Source organism: Schistocerca serialis, chromosome 2 (genome assembly GCF_023864345.2).
Source record: "Schistocerca serialis cubense isolate TAMUIC-IGC-003099 chromosome 2, iqSchSeri2.2, whole genome shotgun sequence".
NCBI lineage: Eukaryota > Metazoa > Arthropoda > Insecta > Orthoptera > Acrididae > Schistocerca > Schistocerca serialis.
Window position 1 is genome coordinate 375,244,564 of NC_064639.1, and position 25,297 is coordinate 375,269,860.

Here is a 25,297-nt window from a genome sequence, read left to right on the forward strand (position 1 = left end):
ACTTTTACACTGGCACAGTTAAGATGCCAAGTTACAGAATGTTTTGGGCAATGGGTGCTCGTTTTCCTATTGTAGCTGATAATAATGAGCTCAGAACATACGAGGTTCATTCAAATGAAACCTGGTAAGTGCTTCTACCATTGCCTTACACGTAAAGTGGCACCACTTAACTGTGGGTATGGTGCTGCCATCTATTGGTAGAGATTGACGCGCGCGCTCTGTTTGATGTTGCACAGCACCAGTGTCTTGTAATGCTGAAGAGAAGGTGGTCACACAAGTTATTGTGCACTACCGATGCAGGCGAGTAAGCAGGAACAACACGTGATTCGATTTTTGGCTGCGGAGGGAGTTGGAGGCCGTGAAATTTATCGACAGATGAAAGACTGTGTATGGTGAGTACAGTCTGAGTCGTTCAAGTGTTGTGGAATGATGCAAATGATTCCTTGAGGAGTGTGAGTAACTGGAAGATGATGCTCATCCTGGACAGGCTCATCGTATCATCACACCGGAAATGGTTGCGAAAGTTAATGCTTTAGTCTTGGACAACCGCAGAATCACCGTGGACAAGATCCATCGGCTACTGGGTATTAGTGTGGGCACTACCCACACCATAATGCATCAACACTTGAACGATTGAAAAATCTGTGTGCAGTGGGTTCCACACTGACTGCCGAACAGCACAATACTCAAATGGCGGTCTTTGAGTCATCTGTAACGTTATCATGAGGAGGAATATGGCTTTCTGTCGCTCATTGTCACAGGTGACAAAACATGGTGTCACCATTTTGAACCGGAAAGCAAGCATCAGAGCAAGCAGTGGAAACATGCGATTTCACCATCTCCAAAGAAATCAAAGGCTGTGCACACCAGTTCTGGTAGGTCATAATGTCCTTTTTTACCACAAGTGCCCACTGCTTGCCGAGTTCCTGGAAGGCGGTACCACCATCAATGCCCAGCATTATCAAGCCACTTTACAGAGCCTTAAAGGAGCTATCAAGACGAAACGCCAAGGCATGTTGTCCAATGGCGTTATCCTCCTGCATGATAATGCCTGCCCATATACGGCCAACGTATTGAAGACAACACTGCAGAGGTTTTGGTGGGAAATGCTGGAACATCCACCATACACTCCTGACCTTTCACCATGTAACTTTCATGGGTTTGCACTTCTAAAACAAGCTATTCGTAGACACTGATTCGCAACAGACAACGAAGTGTATGATTGGGTCCAGGCCTGGATCCGACCTACTAGTTTCTTCATGGATGAAATTGATCAGCTAGTGTCGCAATGGGATAAATGTGCCAGCAGTTTTGGCGACTATTTTTGAGTATGTATACGGTGTATAACTACATTTTTGAGGAAATAAAACCGTTACTGTTACTTTACACTAGTGACCGGGTTTCATTTGAATCCCCGTTATATTTTCCTGTCAAAATAATTCAATACATACTCAAATACATACACAACACATAAGAAATAAATCTCACAAATGGGGCATAAAAATGTTTGGTGTACCTAGATATTCTAGAGTATTGTACAATTTTATAATTTATGTTGGTAAAGAAACCAGATTCCAATTATGGTCTAGGGGACAAGTGATAATTAGGTTATGAAACTACCGGAACATTTGTCAAAGAATCAGAAGTTCAAAGTATTCTGTTAGCTTGCTTTCATCTGATAGATTACTAGGATGCCTACAGCAAATAGATACATTTGCTATAGGGACTACAATCCCTAACAGGCGAGGAAATTATGGTATAAAACAGATACAAATCAGAACATTGCAGCAATAAAATGATTTCATATAGAATCAGTTCATTAGATTTTTTCATACAGGTGAGCTCAGCCAGTTCATCAATTATGACGACAGTTTGTGGTATAGAAAAAGCATTTACATGTTCCTTGCCCTGCTCTTGTAAAGGAGTGCGATGAATTAGTGGAAGCGGTAAATTTGCACAATATGCTGGTTGAGTTGTATAGCACACATATAAGGGCAGAAAGATATGCCCTAAGAACTGTGTTTCACTTTCTTGATTCATGTAATGTAAATGCATGGCTGCTGTAGAGGCATCACTGTACACAAGGGGTGAAAAAAGCAATTGCTTGAATTCAAGAGTGGCAGTGTTGTTTTGGTTGTGTGTGTGTGTGTGTGTGTGTGTGTGTGTGTGTGTGTGTGGTGTGAGAGAGAGAGAGAGAGAGAGAGAGAGAGAGAGAGAGAGAGAGAGAGGGGGGGGGGCTAACATCTGGAGAAGAGGAGGTAATCAAAAAATTTACTCATAGCACTCCAAGTTTGTAGGCACCTGGGAGATAAGATGGAATAGATCAATATGAAGGCCAAAAATAGATTTGCTGTTGATGGGAGAAAGGAACTGAAAGTGGGTGTCAGTATGCAAGGGAAATAGTGTGATTTGAGGAAAAGATTTTTTCAATAAAAAGAGGAGAAAACAAACATCAAGAGAGGAGCACGTTAAAGAATTCAATGGAGCATTATAGCAATCACAGCATTTCTGAGAGGGCCAAAGGGCAAGGGGGGAGCAAAAGGGGCGGGGGTGACGGCAACAGCAGGGGTGGTGGCAGGGAAAGGGGCAGTGAGGAACATGTGAGGGGAGGAGTTTCGGGGAGAGGTGTGAGGAGGAGCGCCGAGGTGCCAGTGAGGGGAGGTGTGCCGAGCTGCCGCTGCGAGGGGAGGGACGCCGCAGCGAGGAGAGGAGCAACAAGACATTAATGAGGGGAGGAACTCTGAGGGGAGGTGCGCCGAGGGCAGGAGCGCCGAGGCGCCAGTGAGGGTCGAAGTGCAGGTGAATGAAGGGAGTTGAACAAAGGTTGCACCATTACTATCTACAATATATGCAGCAGCTGCCACCTACGAATTTTCCTGTACGACACATTCTGCTGAAGGTTTGCACTTAGTGAACAACTCATTACCTTAAGGGCCTTGTGATGTTTACTGACGACATTCAATTCATAGTGTAATTTTCTTCTTATTGGACATGTTGAGGTGGATATTATAACATTTAAGGATCGAATGCACATTCTGCTATATTTATGTAAGTATTCGGACATGTCCACTCTTTGCACGGTGTTTGGACACTGTACCACTTGTCAGCTGAGTACTGGTTTTAATGCATGACAGTGTTCCTAAAAAATTTACTGCCTCAGTGATGGGTGAATTTGTAGATGAGAACAAAGCCTTTGGTTCCATACACACAATCTCTCCAGAAATTGTAGTCTGTTGGAGTTTCCTTTTTCCTGGAAATGAGTGAGGCTTTCCATGAATAAACAGCACAAAGATTTCAAAATCCTGCACTAGAAGAGTTACCGGGAAGCAATCTGAATAACAAAGGACAATAGCTGCAGCCACCATTCAAACTGGAAGTGATATACTGAATGATTTGCTGCAGAAAAAGTAGAGGATTAAATAGAATATTTCAGAAAACAGACACACAGATGTGTTCAATGGATCATTGTATAGCTCAAAGATTTATGCTAATATTATATACTTTTATGTTCATCACTTGTGGGAAACCTAACCAGAAATTCTTTCCTGGACCTTTTTTCTAAATGCTGTAAATGAAGAAAGGAGGACTAGTTCACAAAAAACTAGTGTTATTCACACACTGTTTTAAACTATCTTGATTTACAGAAGGTTATTTTAATGTAAAAATTGATAACCATGAGACAAGGAAGCTATTAAGGGTCAGATGCTAAAAAACTCCAAACAGGCATGCAAAGTACCCCAGAGTTGCATTTACACAGTGCTGAATATTTGTGTACATAGCACTGTACGATGTAGGAAACAATTACTCATATTCCCAGCAAAAGGAATTCTGTACAAAGGCAATGTTGCATATTATTTAAAATAGTAAACAATCCTTTTTCTGATACGTATTGCCTCAAGTCTTAGTACTACTTCAACAGAAAGAAAAGTGGAGCTCGGAAAAAAATCTGACACCAACCATCTTCATAACACACCACAAGCATATAAAAACTTCAGTTGTTCAGTATCAAATGTCAAATGGCATTTAAAAGAACTTAACTGACAAGGTAAGACTGCTGAGTACATGGAGGTAAAGTAGAAAGTAAGGCATGGCAGTCATCATTACTGTCATCAGTGAAAAAGAACAAGGATGGATCTGATAATCTTTTACACAAAGTCTTGAGATATAAAAGAAGGGTTAAGCAAAATTTAACAGTGTCTTTTAACCAAGGAACAACCTCCATCAACAACATTTTAAATTATCAAAGAAGTGGAAGGAGTAGGGTAACATTAATATGTTATGTAAGAAGGCTTCACTAGGAATGGTAGGATTAATGGTATAAGATAGAGAGAAGCAAATTACTGACGTGGCATCCAATTTAAAGACTTGAATGAGGCCACTGAGCCACATGGAATATTATTAATAATAACAACAATACAAACAAAATTAAAAGAGGACAAAACAACTAACTCTACTCCCTTTTATTTATTATGATCTAAATTTCTTTGTTAGTGATATGTAATTGTCCTTGTAAGCTTCCCACAAATCATCAGCAATTTAAGATATATTGCATCTCTTATTAAAGCAATAAACATTTTTATTTAATGTCCAGGACATTTGAGCTCCAGAGAAATTCTACTTATCTTTGCAATTCTGTTGTTCCCATTACTCACTGTCCACTACCATATGGTATTTCAGAATGAGTAGTAGTTGGACTATTTTCATTACCAGTTTTCCAAATATTATCGATGACATTCGTGATTGCTAAACACCTAGGACTATTCTAAACTATGAGTTTTCTAAATCCTGACAATTTGGATATCATTTGGCAGAAAGAATACCATACACTAATACTTGGGCAAGTGAATCACTGTTTAATCTACACATTAGGAACTGACTAGATGGCAATGCTTCGTAAATTCATGTACACTGACATTTCACCTACTTATGATGCAAAGTTAATAAAGGATTAATTTATTTTTTACAGATAAACATTACGAGGAAAAGGGAGAATGCTGTGAATAGGAATGGCCTTTTCAACAGTAAATGGAATAGATGACTAAGAAAACAAATGTTGGACATAAAAATATTTTACACAACAACACAAGTATTACACAGGTGATACTTTTCATGTTCAGTACTACTGAAATGAAGTCAGAACAACCACATAAGTTTGAAAGAGATCTTTTAAGTGAGGCTTCTGTACAAGTTCAGTTATGTACAGACATACACATGTACTAATATATGCAGTTCATAAATAACTCTCACACTTTTGTAAATATTTTATACAAATAAAATTGAATTAAATTTTCTGCCATATACAAATAAAACAATTCATTCAGGCAAGGAACTTCACCTGAACACACTAACAGCACTTTTTACCATACATTCTACAATTCACAATTAACAAATTGCTCACACATTACATACACTGTTTAGTCCATACAAAACATACTGTACACAGACAACATTAATTTGTTTTAAAAGTCACATGCAAAAATGCATTAATTACATGTTTCAATGAGACACTATGTTCAATTTGGACCTTACAATGAAAAATGAGGTGAAATAAACTATTTCCTTTAAAACAGGAAATGTGTAAAACATTGGTTTATGAATGTTGTGAAAAATGATCACTGGTTTCAAAATAGGCTTTACAATAATTATACAGTGAAATGTTCTTTACAGAACTATAACATGTTAAAGACACTTATTTACACATTCAAACCATATAAAAATATTTGTACAAAGCAATTACTTCAACGTGTGTAAAGGTACCTTTAGACACTCTACTGTACACTGCACACCTACAGAACTTCGAAATGTCACTTAGCAAGCAACAAGAAAGGCTATGGAAATTCTGAAGTGTGCTTCCACAGAACTGTTCAATGTTATGAAAATATTCACTCAAGCAATTTCACAGCACCTAGTCCTTATACAAAACAGGGGACACTTGAGTAAATTTGCTTTCACTCAGTTTGCTACTTTCCTTTTTAGTCTCTCTCTCCTAAATTCTGCCACATTAATTCATAACACTTCACACATTTAGAAATGTACATAATGAAATGCAAATCTTTATTTCAAGGCTGAAACAAACAAGTTCTGTGTTCTGTACACATCCGAATACATGGATAAAACATGTGCGCATAAAACAAAAAGTGTCTGTAAAGGTGGGTGGATGAGGGGGTGGGATTTTAGACGAACAGGAGAATTGGAGGGTGCACTGTAGGGTGGCAGCAGCAACAGGCAGGAGAAAGAGTGGGGCAGGAAAAAGAGTGACTACAAATAAATTTCAGTACAAAGATAAGATCTGTCTTCACTTTCCTCCCCGGTTTTACCAAATAAAATATGTATAGGTAATTAACTATGTTACAAAAGTCTTCTACAAAATAAGTTATTTTGGAGGAGTTAACACAGAACATGTTATGTTACAGCAACAATGTCTTTTCTTCTGTATCAACAACCACACTACTCACGAAGAATCACTATTTTCATTGTCTCTGTTCCTTCTACTACTGCTGCGAGATGACCTCTGCGTTACTGTAGTCCTATCATGCATCCTCTCTCGCTCTCTATGCTTATCTCTTGTACGCTCACGATGTTTTTGTTCAAAGTCTTTAATATGCATATCCCATTCTGATCGAATGCTAGCATCGTATCGGGGGGACCGCCTGCTGAAATGTTTTTCACTTGGTGGAGGACCACCCCACCTTCCTCTGCTAGGACCCATGCCCCTTCCCTTCCTCATGAATCCTCTATTACCACGAACAAATCCCCTACCTCTCATATTAAATCTTCCTCTCAAAGGAACTGGTGCTTTATTATCCCATGTATCACGAGAACTTACTATTGGAGATCCCCCCCTACTTCTCTTTGCATCACTTCTAACCACATCATCATGAAACTTGCGTTTCTTCCTTGATGAGCCTGGTTCTGCAACTTTAATTTCAGTCTTCACATCTGAATAACTAGCTGAAAAAGAAGAAGTGAAACTAGCCTCTTTGCTTCTTGGTAAATTATACGCTAGTGGAGGTTGCGTATAGCGACGAGTAGCTGTATACGGCACAGGAGCAGGAAGAGGTGCTTGATAACTTGTACTGGGTGGAACTGGTGGTGGCATTGGTATATTGTGTGTCGCTGAACCACTTGCTGAAGGAACTGATGGAACAAAAGGTGTCCCATATGATCCATAGTCTTCATCCTCTACGCCTGGAGGTAATGGCTGGTGCGCTGGTATCTTGCCAACTGAACTCGATGTGCTGTGTAAACTATCTGCACTGGGTGGCATACTTTGGGGATACACATTATGTTTGTCTGTGTCAAGCGAATCTTTGTGCTCCATTTCCATCATTTCAGCCGCTTTCTTTATGAGATCATCATCAGACAGTTTACTCAATGTACTTCCAGATGACTTAATAGATGTATCACAAGGAACGGAACTTCGTTGACGAGGATCCCTATGAGATCTTGTTTCTATTGTTTGTGCAGCTATACTATGAGGGTGCACAACAGGAGTAGAGAGTGATAACAGGGCAGGTACCACAGATGTTGCCGATTGGCCTAATGGCGGCTCCGTTGGACTTTGAAACTGTTTATTTGCACTATATGAGTGAGGTGAGTTACTCATATCATCATTTAGTCCTGGAATTTCAACATCTTGACCAGTATTTGCATAATTCTGCACAATAGGATCTGTCTTTAAGTCAATTCCCCTTGATCCTGATGCTGTTGGTAGATCTGTTTCACGTTTCTTTATACTGGCTAATATCTCATGCAGGTTCGAAGGTATCGATATATTTGAAGGAAGAGAAGGAAGCATAGATTGTGTTTCTGAAGGTCCAATAAATGGGATTGAAGGTGGGGGTGTGAAAGACCTCGAAGGACTGTATGCTTCATTCTCATCATCACCAGATGTAATGCTGCTCACTTTTTCATCACCAATCACAGTATAATTTTTCATTACCTGTAACAAAAATGGTTAACTATGAATAGAAATGCATTTTACTTGGCAATTACACAAATTACTAAATGCGCCAAAGAACTCTGACTGTATTACTTTTGCCTGCATAAGCTAATGAAACTTGAGAACTCTTTCAGTTAACAAGTTACAGTTTTGTATGAGGTATATTTCATAAGTAAGGGTCTTAATTTAGCAAGGATTTTTGAAGCTATTGTTTGCTTCCACCCACAGCCTAATTACCGAACCAAAACAGTATATTTCATAAGTAAGGGTCTTAATTTAGCAAGGATTTTTGAAGCTATTGTTTGCTTCCACCCACAGCCTAATTACCGAACCAAAACAATGATATCTGTGGCTTCATAATCAATCAACAGATGCTGCTGCATTCATACAACTTTTTATGAGTTGCCAACATCTCAATACAAGCAAGTGGCCCTTACTTTTCAAACATATCTCATACAAGACATGAAATAAATCTGATGTTTTCCCCTAAAAGCAAAAAAAGCACACAAAAACTTAAAAAGGGCACACACTTCACAAATAAAGAGTCTTAATTGGTAACACACACAATGTGGTATAGTAGCATACTACCATCAAAAGAAAAAAAGAAAAAGATCAATTTCTATTAAACAGACTCACGACAAAATACTGAGAGCAGAGAACTCACAACATAAAAATGAAGGGAATAAGTCCTAAATCTAATTAATGATGCTTATCTGTGATTAACTAGTATGAAATTTCGTATTATTTGTGTCAAATGTTATGTAACTGAAACACGATTATTATTACACGGATAGATAAAATACAAAATACAGACAGGTTCTACTTACTGCTGACAAGAAAGCCTACTAAAACAAAATTTACGAGAATCTTAATGGGAGTTTTGATTCAAGAAATCAAGTGCCTTTTGGTTTAACTGTTCGTTTGAGTATAAACAAAATAGTCACTGCAGCAGCAAGGAGCTATATGCTATGCAAAAATGTGTTAGTATCTATTGTAGCTCTACAGACAGCTGCGCAAATGAGGAGTTCAGCTACCCCCCAAGGTTGAAATTACACAGACTGCAAAAAATCCTAAACTCACTATTATGAGATAAGGAACAAATTATTGGAAATTAACATTCACGTATGACGTATGGAACTTAAGACCTGACAGCAACAACTTAAGCTCACAAAAACAGTTTACAATGGCAACTGTAACTCTCAATGCAGGCATTACAATGAAGCAACAATATCTTCTCTAGGGCACTGGGAGGTGGAATTGTTATTCCACTACTTCTTTCCACAATGTATCCTTCAAAAGTTTACATTTCGCGGTCAAGTTGATATGTTATAATTGATGACTCCCCACACAATCCAGCATCATCTCCTCAAATTATGACACGCAAACAAATCTTCGTTAATAATTTTGACAATGCAGTCTATACTAAGTTTCTGTCCATAACAATACACCTCTTTCTATTAAAACGATGCCTCGCCCACGCACCATCCTAAACCATAAATTACATCTGCAAATTTATGCGACAACTACCAGTAATGTATGATTTTGAACCTGCATTATTGAGAGCATGCTGGAGTCAATGTCTATATTGCTGCTTGTGGAGACAACATTGTGTGCCAATACGGCTGTTTCAGCATGGGCTCACACCTGCTACCTCAGATGTTCCAGTGCCATTGATCTGTAAATGTAACCATTTCATGTACTGAACATTAACATTTAACAATAAATTTTGAACGAATTAAGAAACTCTAAAAAGATGGAAGATGTTCTGATTTTTGTCCAAGAGTGTATACAAGGAGTCGCCTAATACGTAAAATCTTGATTAATTTTACTGATTCAGAAACCCTTTTTCACATCTAACTATGTGCATGTCGGCATGTGTGTATTCCACAGTACATACAAAACTATAATTTAACAAGAATACGATTACGAATGGCACGAACGAAATTGGTTGCATTATCTGGCACAAATTTGCTGGTTTGGTAATCATAAGTTGTCAGTAATTTCGAGAATTTAGAAGAGAGAGATTGGGGAATAAGAAAGACAGGTGATTAAATAGTAATCAACACTCCAAAAGTGAATTAAAAGTGAGTTTATTTGACCTGTACATGGAATGAACAAGACTGTAAAGGAGTAGCAGAGTGGAACCACACATTTGGGAAAAATAATGATTTTATGTCAATACTTCTCACGGGTGTTTGGGCACTAATAACAGATTCAAAATACAAATTGAAAAGTATTTTAACTAAACATGAAAACATAAACCAATGAAACAAAAACCAATGGCCCTACATGCAAATTTTTACAGATGGGTTAACCAGTGCTCAATGCGGACAGAACGTGAAAGATAAATTCATTTAGATATTTGGGTTATAATGTATCTAATAGGTTTAGCTCTAGAAATAGAACAGAGTGAATGGATGTGTTAATAGGCTCATTGGGAAACACACAACAAAATTTTTTTAAATTCTTGGAATCCATATCATTATCATCTAGACAAGAGTGTGGGAGTTGAAAGACGATAAATACAAAGATGAATTTCAGAAAACAGTAAAGATCAATGTACAAAAGTTCATTGTCATTAGAGGTGGAAGGGGAAGTTCAAAACATAACAGCAGAAAGTGTGCTCAAGAGCTAGTGATGCAAAGAGGTGAAAAGAAACAGCCTCATGGACTCGTACAGGAGGGAGAAAATTTCAAAGAAAAACAAAGAGTTCTGTCCATTGTTTCAGAAAAGAAACAGACATAGCAAAAAAAAGAATATGCTAAGAAGAAGATGGCTACGTGAGAGGTAGCAGAAGAGCAGCAGAAGAAGAAACAGGTGGAAGAGTAGACAAAAATGATGGAAGAGGACAGTGAGTGAAATAAGATACTGGAGTGGTTAAGGATAAATAAAGAAGGAAATGAGGCAATATGTCATGCTGCCAAGGTATTCAAGAAGATTTTGGAAAAGCATTTGTGGAGGGTAGTAGGCAGGAGGACTGAGAAAGGAACAATATGGGTTTAGACCAGGAAGGACGACAGTTGATCTAATTTTTAGTGTAATGCAGCTTCAAAGAGACACTGCAAAAGTGGTATAAATTTAGTAATGGCATTCCTGTGCACTGAGAAGGCGTATGATAGTGTGAAAAGCAGAACGATCTGGGAAACCCTTCAGAAAAGGGGAATTGGAAGACTGACTATTAGAAGAATACAGGCGATGTATAACGAAAGTGAGAATTGTGGAAAATGAGGAGGAGACAAGGCAGACTGGTTTGAACAGAAAAGTGGGCTAGAGCAAAGAAGTGCATTACAATCTGTATGTCTGATCACTGTTATAGATGAGACAATTTATGAAATGGCAGCACAAATCAGAGATGACGGTACGATTTCAGTGGTATTAAAGATGACTTAATGGTGTCAGGAAACTGAGGAGGAGAGGTATAGTAGTACCCATTTTTAGCAAATCTCTGCAGACCTAAATACTTTTTTCTTACACAGGGGTTTTGCCTAGTAAGGAGAGTCCCAGAATCATAATACAAATACATTTAGGTGATGTAAGATCTCTTTTAATTCCAAACTCATCAATAATTTGCTACAAATTTAAACACACACACACACACACACACACACACACACACACACACACACACACACACATTACATTTTTTGCAGAACACACTTTTCGTTTTCTTAAAAATCAAGAAGAGTTTTTTATTTCATCCTTCCAGCATGTTTTAGTGACAGAAGTTGTCACTCCAGATGGTTGACTTTTGCGAAAACTGACTCTGTGACATTAAAAAAGGAAATGTAGTTCCTGATGGTGTCAATTCAGAGCACAGCAGCTACAAAACTTGGTGAAATGGCCTCCTCCTGCTTCTTCTACTTACTATTACCATCATCAGGATCACCACCACCACCTCCTACCTCAGTGTGTTCCTGCACTAGCATTTCACACTTCTACTTAAATTCAACTTGAGTGTGGAAGTCAGAAAGTCTTCATCACAAGAAACAATGAACTGGAATGTCACATCTTCAAGGATATCTGTGAATCCACGCCATTCTTCTTCTTCTGGTACAATTGTCTTCAACAGCAACTGATGTACAACAAACAGCATATGCAAAACGATTTAACACAGTTTGTTGTATTATATAATTTCAGGCCACAACAAACATATGCATAGCCTCCAGAATGTTGAATCATAACTTCCTTCCTCTCCAGGAATGCAATTCATTTCTGGATACTGTTACTTTGCATCTGCCTTTAACATAGTGTATTACGCCCAGGTTCAAAGGCGGCAGGTGACTTGCAGCCCTGGAATATCACACTTCCCTGGGGTATACAGGGCATCAATCAACAATAAGCACTATTTTTCTACCTGCTGCACTCATCGTCACATCTAAACACTAAGAAGTCTTGTAAAGATTCCAAATGTCATTCACACATTGCTTTCTACTCTTAAGTATAAGGTAGTGTTTTATGTTTTAAAAAAAACCTGCAAGTTTAAATTTCCCTATTATCAGTGAAGGCAACTTCTCACTTTCATCACTATTTACAAACACTAGCGCAGTGATTCTTCCTTTACTTTTTTAATATCTATACCTCATTTCTTTCTTTACAGAATACATTTTCTCAGGCAGTAAATTGTAAAAGAGGCCAATTTCATTTGCACTAAAAATGTGTCTGGGCTTATAATTAATTATGGCACTGTAAAGTTCTTCCAATGGTTTGCACTTTCTAAGTCCACAGCTTCAATCTCCCCACTTAGACTCTGAAATGAGAGATTACCATATTTTTTTACAACAATCTAACCAGTTGTTCAGCATACTAAAATTTTCAACAGCACTCTTCAAGGCAATTTTTAAATGATGGCATAAATGGCTGGTCATCTGGGCCCAAAATTTTTCTAAATGGTTGGTCCTCAGTATTAAGTTTTGAATGAGAGTCAAACGTTCCGTGTTTTAAGAAATTTGTCACACATTCTCACACGTGACGGAATTCATCTAATGTAAAAGGATATTTGCTTTGAAAGTAATGCTTTTCAAACGACCACTTGCAATACTTTCCCATGACCTATTAGAAATGTAAACAATTGTAACGTCATGCTCATCAAGAGCAGTCAGTTGTTACAAAGTATTGAACAGTCTCCATCCCAAAGCCTATCAGCTGATGCTTGTGTGTGCACTGGGATTTGTTCTTGTAATGTGCCTTTTCTTTGCAGCTGAAGTTTTCTTTTGATGTTATTCTCTTGTTTGTTTTATTGCTGCAGTATTATTCTGCAGTAATGTGCTGAGTAAAAATTTTTTGTTAGAGTATCAGTTCTTCCAACAGCCAAAATTACAAAAATTAAATTGAAAACTAAAACAATGAAAAAATCACAGAATTCTAAATTTCTCGGAATGTATACATCCTGTAAACTGCTTCCCTGGTGCTTGAGAATACTGCACAATGAAGACGGTGCCAAATTATTCTTTATATCAGAGTTTTATGATGCAATTGTCTTCCGAGATCAAAGATTATGGTCAGCTTTTGCTAAATCTCGAGTTTTCTACAATTACAAGCCATAAATCCACCAAAGTAAAACCGATAAATTTAACAATAACAAAGATAACACTTCATGCCTTGTGCTTCATAACTTAGAGTTTGTGCCGACAGATCATTTGACCTGATAGGCAAAATAGAAATCTGTTTCTGATCTGTTCAATTCTTCTGCTGGCATTGAGCAAAAGAACTGATTGCCATATACTGCCATCACACAACAAAAAATCTGTGCAAGAAACTGAAAGGAATCTGAAATTCACTTGGACATGTTAGGAGTTATGTAAGAATTGAATTTTAGAATGTTTCATGCTTATTCCTTAAAAGTGGAATTTTTCTTAAAGTGTGATTCATTAAAAGTGATGAAGAACAACATTTGTCTTATGGAAGTTTTGTTGGAACCTACTGAAGTATTTGTTGAAAGCAGGATATCCATAAAAGTGGGTTTGCTAATTTCGGGTTTTCCTGTAAAAGAAAGGCTAGATATATTGGAGGAAACGGTATGAGACATTATGAATTGAAATTTAATGCAAAGAAGTGTAAATAATGGTGACAATGAGGAATAAGAGGAGAGTAGCAATGGATGCAAGTATTAAGAGGGCAAGTACTGAAGGAAGTGCAAAGTTTCAAGTACCTGGGGAACATAACAGAAGGCAGCAGAAGGAATGATAAGGAGATTAATAAAGTGGAATGCAAGCCGATGGTTTCCTGCAGAATGCAAGGAGCCAGGTCTGAAGCAAGGATGAATTGCCAAAATGCAAACAGGTGTTACACTGAGCATATTATGCCCCAATACTCATGTATGCATTAGAAATGTGGGCAATGAAGAAGAGGCATGCGAGCAAGATACACACTTGCAAGATGAAATTTCAGAGAAGCAGAATAAGACTTACAAGAATGGATAGAGAAAGAAATGAGATGGAGAGAGAAATATTAACTCATGCAAGAGATCATAGGAAAGAGACAATTACAATAGTAAGGGTGTATTACAAGAAACAATGGTATGGGCATGTAAAAGAATGGGAGTTGGCAGACATGCCCATGAAATGTCAACATGATGCAAAGGACCTAAAGGAAGACCAAGAGACATGTGGATCATTGGAGCAAAAGAATGTGTGATGAGGAGAAGATACGAGATAAATAGCGTAGAGAATAGCATGGTGAAAGTCAGTACCGCCATTAGGCTGTTGTTAATTTGCAAGTGTTACAGTTACACTTACACAATCATGATTTCGGCTTCAAAGTGTCATTATCAAGTGTTTTAAGTGTTATACAGTGCCTAAGATGGCATACTCTTGTATTGAAAATACACTATTAGATACATTGTCAAAGGGTCGATGTTTCTGGTAAAGCCTGCTGCTTCATTTCAGTGATGAAACAAAGCAATGGCTTTACCAGAAATATCGACCCTTAGACAATGTAACACTGCAAATAAACAAGTCTAATGGCGGTACTGACTTTAAAGAAATGGAGAGGATTATATTTTAAAAAGACCACACCAGGGACTGGAAGTTGAAGAAGAAGAAGACCATCATCATCTTCTCTAAAACTGCATTGTTCAAAAGAAGTCAGACATGGATACTAAAGCAACGAGATAAGAGCATGATAGAAAGATCTGAAATGAGATTTTCACAGTTTACCAACAGAGTGACTTTGTAAGAGAAAATCAGAAGCAGTGATATCTGCAAGTAATTCAATTTTTATAAAATTATCAATGATGTTCAAAACTACCGAAAGTAACGGTTCTTCCACTAGCAAGAGATGAGACAAGAAAGTCATCTCCTGTACCAATAATTTTTATCTAAACCCAAAGAAGGATGACACACAGGGCAATCATACGATGGAGTCAACAGTTACATTAATTTCCGAATGGGAAGGAGAAGGAGGAAGAAGGCGAAAGAAGAATAAAAATGAAGAGAAAGAAGTTTATTCAAACATTAAACAAACTCGTTTTCAAAATATTAATCGATATACCACCAATACAGAAATGTGAAGAAAAGTCGTCGACAATAATTATCCTGAGAAAAGTCATTGTGGAAAACATGGGCAATGACAATCTGAATAATAACAAAGAAGGATAACAGAAGGATGATACTCCTGATCCCAATAAACATTTATCCTTTGAAAGCGTACGGCCGCCTTCCTTTTCCATCCTTCCCTAATCCGATGGGACCGATAACCTCGCAGTTTAGTCTCCTCCCCTGAATAAACCAACCGTGGATCCATTACTAGCAGTGTTAAGAAGTGAGCAAGGCCACATTCAATCAGCTGGTAAATCTCAAGTGAACTGCTTCAGGATTACCTGTGTCCAGGCACAGATCCTCCCCCCTTCAGTAAAAAAGTCACAAGGAAAAATCACCTATGCATGTATAAAAATAATGAAACATTTCTTTCAGCAATCTAAGAAATAAATTCTCTAGAATGGTACACAAACAGAGGACAACCAAATCATCATGCAGCATCTTGAGATAAAGAAATACTGTTTGCTTACATGCATCAGCTTAAACAAAAATTTGTACTTTGTCAAACTGGGTTCGAGGGCAAAAATATCATATTTACCCGAATCTAAGCCACTCCAGAGACTCAACTTTTACTTTCTTTTTTTTTGTATTTTTACTAGTGCAGAAGTTTTGACACCAGTAGTATTCATGTTTGCACTTTCACAGCACCCCTGTTTAGCACTACTGATATTCGATGGCAAAAGTTAGTTGTGGCAGCTCCTAGTGCTATTTTTCATAGTTTCATATTTGCTTTGCACTCAATTCTAGGCCACAGACAGTTCTTTGAATTCCAAGAACCGGAAAAAAAAGTGTGGCTTATATTTGTGTATATACAGTATTCGTACTGATCATACATTAAATTTTATTCCACACCACCGATTTGTAACTAATGATTCATAAACACACAGATTACGTAGATGTTAACTTTACTGAGCGGGAATAGCAACAGTGTGTTTGAGGTGCAACGTTCAATTCTGAATTACTCTGCCCCCTATTTTTCAAGTGAGTTTTTATTTCAAAGTAAATATAGGAATCTGAGGAAATTTTAGAGGTTAGTGCCTTCAAGTTCAACAGCAAATTTATGAAAAAAATTATTAAAATTTTCACAAACACTCTTATCCAATGAATATAACTACCAACTGGAAAGTGTAGCTTTTATTTTTGGTGAAATTCACATGTGTTTTTGGCAAAATTTGCATCTATTGTTCTGTTTATAAATGATTAGACACACATATTTAAAAGGTGGTTGTAATACATAAATGAAACCAACTTAGTGGTTTAAAAGTGACAGTCAAAAAAGTATGGACTGAAGAACTTTTTTACTGGAACGTTTGCTTTTCAACAGGTTCCCCAATTCCCCCTCCTCCAAAATGGGCTTCGTTTTCTTCTTTCATTTATTTACACATCAAGTTCTGTAGGACCAAACTGAGGAGTAAATCTCCAAGGTCATGGAACATGTCAGTACATGAAATTACAACGTAAAAGTAGTAACAGATAAAAGTCAAATGTTTATTAAACCAAATAAAGTCAAGCCACAAGTTTAAGTAAATGCACTCAACAACACAACAAGAATCAGCTTAATTTTTCAAGGAACTCCTCGACAGAATAGAAGGAGTGACCCATGAGGAAACACTTATGTTTAGATTTGAAAGCACATGGATTACTGCTAAGATTTTTGAATTCTTGTGGTAGCTTACTGAAAATGTATGCAGCAGTGTACTGCACACCTTTCTGCACAAAAGTTAAGAAGTCCGAACCAATTGCAGGTTTGATTTCTGCCGAGTATTAACCGAGTGAAAGCTGCTTATTCTTGCGAATAAGCTGATACTGTTAACAAGAAATGCCAGTAAAGAATATATATGTATTGAGAGATCCATGTTGAAATACCCTGACTAGTGAACAGGGGTCGACAAAAGGTTCATGAACTTACACCACTTATTGCCAGAACCTTTTGTTTCTGAGCCAAAAATATCCTTTTAGAAAGGGGAGAGTTACCCCAAAATATAATACCATATGACATAAGTGAATGAAAATAAGCAAAGTAGACTAAATTTTGTGTCAAACGATCACTTGCTTCAGATACCGTTCAAATAGTAAAAATGGCAGCTTTCCACAAAAGTTTACTATATGTCTGAACACCCAGAAATTTGAACTGTTTAGTTTCACTGATCATATCCCCATTCTGTGAAATTAAAACGTTGAGTTTTGTTGAATTGTGTGTTAGAAATTGTAAGAACTTGAGTCTTACTGTGATTTAGTGTTAGTTTATTTTCTACAAGCCATGAACTTATGTCATGAACTGCACTATTTGTAACTTTTTAAGTGGTGCTCTTGGCTGTATTTAAGCTTTCAACAAATGACTGTTCTGTTGGGAAGCAGTTGTATTTTCCCACCAGTGAACTGAATGTGTCAGATTTAAGGTGTTTCTTGACATTATTTTTCTTTTCCCACCCAATTCGATGATTACAAAATCTGCAGAGTATTAATTTTGACTTTCATGGCATTCACAGCCATGCGACTCATATTTGACAATGCTACAGATAGAACTAACAACGCAGAAATAGAACCAAAAATAAAATAAGTATATTTGAATGTGAGGGGGAGAATTTCTTAAGTTCGAAATATGCAACAGGTTTTGTTTTCCAATCACTATAGTGCACAGTGTGGACACTGTATACACCAGATGGCCATGAGTGTATTACAAACAAGAATTTTACCTGCCAGAAAGGAGACTAGTAGTGTTGGTAACCGAGCCCTGCCTCCCTATAACAGGGCTGCAGCCTACACCCATGTTATGCGAAAACAGAACTGACACACAGTCACAGGGTCACTGATCCCTTCTGGTGTTGTGAGGGTCGTTATCAAAAACTTTGATGGACAAGGATTAATCACTTCATTCATTTCAAAATAAGAAAAGAAAGAAAGCATTCAGAAATGACTATCACACAATTGCTTGTTGAGTTTGGCAGACTACTGTTAATGAGGCAGTTCAGGACCAACCTTTGGTAGTATTCAATCTAACTGTAGCCCAAAACAACAATCACCTAAAATGGTCATGTTAAAATTGTCCACATTATACCGACTCTTGGACTTCAGCTAACGAACAAACTTACATTTTTTTTGTTATAAGATATTAGGTCCCACAGACGAATGAAAGCTATGTTGCATTACACACCGCCATATTTAGCAGATCACTCAGCCAACCACATTTGACATGGGACCAGAGCACTTATACTTTGTTGTGTTCACATACTTTTTATTTTGCAAACACATTCTTACACATATTATCTTTCCAAACAGGGCTTTGCCTGATGATGTGCAATACTAGTAACTGAAAATTGTTTACATTTTCAATATTCATATGCAGAAAACGAAGCTATTTCAAACTAACTCTTGTAAAATAGTTCATCTGGACAAAATTCACTGTGGAATAGAATCTATTAGGTAAATTCACATTTTCACATTTTGAAGCAAGTTTTGCACATATATTGCAAAATATGAATTCTTCCGGTCCTTACTTACGACTGTTTTCTACTACCATTTTCGTTATCTCTTACAAGATAACTATAATTGCCATTCTCTATTATGACTGGTGATGAACTGTTCATCAGGGACTGTTTATAAAAAGGAAGCAAGAAGACTTGGATTTTTGGTAGTATCCTTTATCCAAGTTACACCAAATGTGTATTATTTGTCATTCAAGTGCTGTAGTAATCCTACTTTAAAATGGCAATACGCTTCCCCAGTGTTGTCTCCTATTCCTTTTATGAATGACAACTGAGATGAAATTCCAATAGAAGTGACTGGCGGACCTCCCAAATACGTCCTGCAGGTATGAAAGAATTAGGAAATGAGGAGACATTTGGCTCTCAGTGACAGTGACAAAATGTGGATGCCACTGCTATGAGAACTATCTGCTTCCTCCTGTCCTTATCCTAACAATACTTTAGAACCTTTCATGTCAAACAGTTTCCCCTTTCCTACATAACACTCCCCCCCCCCCCACCCCCAAAAAGAAAATTTTATATATATAAGTGCTGGCAGGTCGACAGACACACAAACAAACACACAAAATTCAAGCTTTCGCAACAAACTGTTGCCTCATCAGGAAAGAGGGAAGGAGAGGGAAAGACGAAAGGATGTGGGTTTTAAGGGAGAGGGTAAGGAGTCATTCCAATCCCGGGAGCGGAAAGACTTACCTTAGGGGGAAAAAAGGACAGGTATACACACTCACACACACACATATCCATCCACACATACAGACACAAGCAGACATATTTAAAGACAAAGAGTTTGGGCAGAGATGTCAGTCGAGGCGGAAGTGTAGAGGCAAGAAAGTTGTTGAAAGACAGGTGAGGTATGAGTGGCGGCAACTTGAAATTAGCGGAGATTGAGGCCTGGCGGATAACGAGAAGAGAGGATATATTGAAGGGCAAATTCCTATCTCCAGAGTTCGGATAGGTTGGTGTTGGTGGGAAGTATCCAGATAACCCGGACGGTGTAACACTGTGCCAAGATGTGCTGGCTGTGCACCAAGACATGTTTAGCCAAAGGGTGATCCTCATTACCAACAAACACTGTCTGCCTGTGTCCATTCATGCGAATGGACAGTTTGTTGCTGGTCATTCCCACATAGAATGCATCACAGTGTAGGCAGGTCAGTTGGTAAATCACGTGGGTGCTTTCACACGTGGCTCTGCCTTTGATGGTGTACACCTTCCGGGTTACAGGACTGGAGTAGGTGGTGGTGGGAGGGTGCATGGGACAGGTTTTACACCGGGGGCGATTACAAGGGTAGGAGCCAGAGGGTAGGGAAGGTGGTTTGGGGATTTCATAGGGATAAACTAACAGGTTACGAAGGTTAGGTGGACGGCGGAAAGACACTCTTGGTGGAGTGGGGAGGATTTCATGAAGGATGGATATCATTTCAGGGTAGGATTTGAGGAAGTTGTATCCCTGCTGGAGAGCCACATTCGGAGTCTGATCCAGTCCCGGAAAGTATCCTGTCACAAGTGGGGCACTTTTGGGGTTCTACACCATGATGCCGGGTGTTGGCCCTGTGTGCCTCGGTCGTATGCAGTCCTGATTGTGGCGCTCACCTGCACGGCGCCAAACACGCATACGACCATCATTGGCACCAAGGCAGAAGCGACTCTCATCGCTGAAGACAACACGTCTCCATTCGTCCCTCCATTCACGCCTGTCGCGACACCACTGGAGGCAGGCTGCACGATGTTGGCGCGTGAGCGGAAGACGGCCTAACGGTGTGCGGGACCGTAGCCCAGCTTCATGGAGACGGTTGCGAATGGTCCTCGCCGATACCCCAGGAGCAACAGTGTCCCTAATTTGCTGGGAAGTGGCGGTGCGGTCCCCTACGGCACTGCGTAGGATCCTACGGTCTTGGCGTGCATCCGTGCGTCGCTGCGGTCCGGTCCCAGGTCGACGGGCACGTGCACTTTCCGCCGACCACTGGCGACAACATTGATGTACTGTGGAGACCTCACGCCCCACGTGTTGAGCAATTCGGCGGTACGTCCACCCGGCCTCCCGCATGCCCACTATACGCCCTCGCTCAAAGTCCGTCAACTGCACATACGGTTCACGTCCACGCTGTCGCGGCATGCTACCAGTGTTAAAGACTGCGATGGAGCTCCGTATGCCACGGCAAACTGGCTGACACTGACGGCGGCGGTGCACAAATGCTGCGCAGCTAGCGCCATTCGACGGCCAACACCGCGGTTCCTGGTGTGTCCGCTGTGCCGTGCGTGTGATCATTGCTTGTACAGCCTTCTCGCAGTGTCCGGAGCAAGTATGGTGGGTCTGACACACCGGTGTCAATGTGTTCTTTTTTCCATTTCCAGGAGAGTGTGTGTGTGTATATATATATATATATATATATATATATATAGCCTGCTCACAAAGCAGCATTTCTCCAGCCAACCGCAATGTGAAAGCTTTGAATAAAACATAATTTTCTGAGTAGCTTTGTGCCATATCATTCATTTGCTAGTGAGTGGTGCCTCTCAGTATTTCTTATCTGAAAATTTTCATCTAAATTCAACAGTTAGCATGCAACAATATCCTATATGAATATCTGATTACAGTACTACTTAAACCAAAAACATAATTTTAAAAAGGTACAATACCTGATACTGTTTAGGGCCACAAGCAGCAGCTACAGAATCAGAGCTGACAATAGCACTACTGATGGTCTGAATTTGTTGTTTCTGTTCTTCAATCTTCCTGTTCAGTTCCTCCATTTTTCGCTCTAGTTCTGATTTTGTGTTCAGTGGTGACTGCATGTTATCTTCCCCTGAATCTTCTTGATAGTCATCACTTTCACCAGGACTATATGGCGCATCATCGTCATCTGCAGTGTAAGGCTGGCCCGATTTCTTGAAACCTCGGACTTGATCATCTGTAGAATCTTTGTCAGAATCTCTGTCATCAGACCATCTGGACTGTAAACTGAGCTGTTGCTGTGATCCGGCATACAGTGACTGAGTTGGTGAAATTGGCGGTGTATAACTGTCAGACACACTTGGTGGAGGATGAGGGGGAGTCAAACTACCTACTGCATCAGGTCCTGCGCCAGGTAATGGTGGAGTATAGCTCCTCTCAACTATCCTCACTACACCACCATGTCTAGGTGCTTTAGCAACATACTCGTTCTCTGGTGCCAGCCTCTTTCTCTTGGTTCTCACCAAAATTCCAAGCAACAAATGAGGCCTGATATCTTCAAATCCAGTACCATCAATTGGCAACAGAATCTGGGGTAAAGGTGTGTGGCCTGAGAGTGGCATTATATAGAAGTCCTTGATTGTTCTTGACACACTACCAACAACTCCCATTCTGTTTCTTGCATTTAGATAGGAATACAGTGTCATATACGGTATTCTTTCAGCATCATTGGCTGCTGTAAATCGAAGGACTATTATTTCTTTTGTTCCAGTTTTTTTCATTTTTGATATATAATCCCAGACTGTATCAGGCATAATTCTACCAACAATTTCAATTGCAGAGGGAAGTTCAGAAGTAGTCACATCACCCGATGAAAGTTGCACAGTGGCATAAAATCTTGAAACATCTGGCATATTGACAAACCCTTGCCAGATGGTAACACCAAAGTCGAGTGAAGGAATACAGACCACATCAGGTATTCTTTCTTGATCTGCTTGCGAAGACTCCTGGTCAATAATTTCATCGATATCTTGTGATTCCACCTTAACAAATTGTACACTTGGTTTATACTCCTCAGTTTCTGTGAATCCTTTTCCAGTCTTATTATCATGGTCAGAATGTTTATGCTTGATTATTTCATCACTTTCACCCGAATCGCTCTTTTTGTACGATTTTTCCTCTTTATCATTCTCATCAGCTTTCTTTTCTTTCTTCACATCAGTATTGTAATGGTCCCTATTCTTCTCCAAATCATGTTTACTTTTTTCAGATCGTTTGTGTTTTTCTTTATGATCCCTACTTTCGTGTCGTTTGTCTCTATCACTTCGACTACAGCCATGATGATGATGGTGATGGTGATCCCGTTTTGAGGATTCTCTCTCATCCTTTCTATGTTTTTCACTTTTGTCTTTACTTGACTTCTTTTCATGTTTTGATTTTTCATTTTCAATATTTTTGTCTTTATCTTCCTTTTTAATTCTGTCTTTATCTTTAGAATCTTTAATTTTATCTTTGGTCTTTTCCTGTTCTTTCACCTCTGGTTTCTTCTCTCCAACTGTTGATGGAATTACGCTTCCTGAAAGAGAGGAAACATCAGGCACTGTCGATGGGTCAACCAATTCAGGCACTTCTGCTTTTATGGCCTCATCTGCCTCTATAACTTGTTCTCCTTTATGAGTTTTCATTACATAGGTTTTTGTTAGGGATAACAAATCTAATTCATTCTTTTTTATCATTTCTATTTGGTGTTTTGCCTCCCTTTCTCGCCATTGTGCTAATTCCTGATTTGCTAGTTCCTCAGGTGAAAGTCTCACTAGCTGATGAGGTGTAACTGATTTTTCAGCTATTTTTCGAAAAAGTGTTAAGTTTTTGGGATCTTTAATATTAAATACTAAACTTCTATATTTGGATTTGTACTTAATACCAGTATCCCTGAAATATGAATGCATTTCTTCCTCTATATTCAGGGCAATGTCCTGTATCTCTTCTTCAGTTACATGAAGATCAGAACATTCCTGGATGCGGGACTGCAACAGTTCTTTAAGCGTTTTGCGCACATTAAGCCTAATTGGTTCTGGGCCAGGATTTTTTTCTTTATCCTTTTCCTTTTCTCTCTCTTTCTCCTTTTCCTTATCTTTTTCTTTATCTTCCTCTTTCTTAGTTGAATCTGAGGAAAATCGTTTACTCTCCACCTTCTTTATTGGTGTTTTATCTGACTCCTTCACTGTTGGTGTAACTGAAACCTTTGGTAAAGCATTGATAGGCAATGGCTTTACATTCTGGATGTGTCCTTTGTTTGAGGGTGGGGGGGAAACTGGTGACTTAGGTTCCGATTTAGCACTACTAACAGCTGGCTTGGACACTGTTTTAACGCTCAGTTTATTTGTTTGCTCAGGAGGTATGAGAATAGTTTGTTTCTGGATCTTTGGTGCCTTCACTGAAGCAAATAGTACATGCTGTCCTTTAGGCTGGTCTGTAACATTATGTGACTTAATTATTACTTTCTGTGGGTGTGGTGCTGGTTTTGACTGTACCACTGAGTGTTTATTCTGGACACCTTGTTTCTGTTGAGATGCCTCTGTGTTAACAGCTTGATTTGCAGGCTGATAGTATGATAAAATACTTTTCTGCTGAGGTGATGGCTTTGGCTGTGATGGAGAAATCTTCTGCTGAGTTTCTTCCAAGTTTGCCTGTGGTGTCTGGACAGTTGTGTTCCTTGTATGTTGAAACATCAACTTCCCAGCTACTCGGCTTGATGTTACTTCACTAGGTTTCACTACTTCAAATGTAGGATTCTCCTTCAACCAGTTCTTTAGATTTCCCAAAGTTGGGGCATTTTTACCTGAAATTTTTTAAAATATGTGTGATTCCTTATATTAAGTAATAAAAAATTACAGAAATATTTCAGTTGCAACAAAATCTGAACATATCAGATTGTAAAATGAACTGATTCACAAATTATTATTAAATTAACAGTTGCTCAATCTCAATCTTTGGAGCTCTAATAAGGTAGGTGCGTGTGTGTGTGTGTGTGTGTGTGTGTGAGAGAGAGAGAGAGAGAGAGAGAGAGAGAGAGAGGTAAGAACAATTACAGTATCAAATAATGAACTTAATATTTCTAGATATATTGCAAGTGGGGAATAGACATGTTGATACATTTATGAATGAGGGGCTCCGAAGCAAATGGTTATAAGTACCCTTTTTGTAGTTTTGAGAAAACTGAAGTTAAAAGTTACACAGTTTCTGAATATTTTGATATTGCAATATGGATTTTTTAAATACATAAAAATAGTCTGTACCATTATCCATCTGCATACTGGAATAAAAGGTTAATATAAACAATCAGTTATATCATAATTTGTAAAAGTCTGATGCACTTGTATCCCTTTGATTCCAGAATAATGAGAGTTAAAAATTTGATTTATGTTTTGTTATGATTTGTTATTACATCAATTATTATAAAATTGCTATTTTGAGTTATAACAAAACATTTACATAATGTTTCATGAACACCACACCTTTTGTAGCTTGCCAAAACGAAACAAAATAAGAAAGAATGATTTTTAATGTGTCATCCCACTACTGAAAATAATTTCACACCACCTGGGATCATTCCCCCTCTTCTAGTGCAATATAAAAAGGTTATTGAGATAATATAGAA

At 38.6% G+C, this 25,297-nt stretch overlaps 1 protein-coding gene across 1 annotated transcript in view; it reads right to left on the reverse strand.

Moving 5' to 3' along the window:
• Window positions 1–4,948: 4,948 nt before the first annotated feature.
• LOC126457191 (uncharacterized) overlaps window positions 4,949–25,297 on the reverse strand; it is a 237,090-nt gene continuing 216,741 nt past the window's right edge. The window contains exons 16-17 of the mRNA XM_050093282.1: window positions 21,603–24,478; window positions 4,949–7,942 (exon numbers count right to left, since the gene is read on the reverse strand). Coding sequence (XP_049949239.1) covers window positions 6,452–7,942; window positions 21,603–24,478 — 4,367 coding nt within the window. The 3' untranslated portion in view covers window positions 4,949–6,451. The remainder of the gene's footprint in view (window positions 7,943–21,602; window positions 24,479–25,297) is intronic.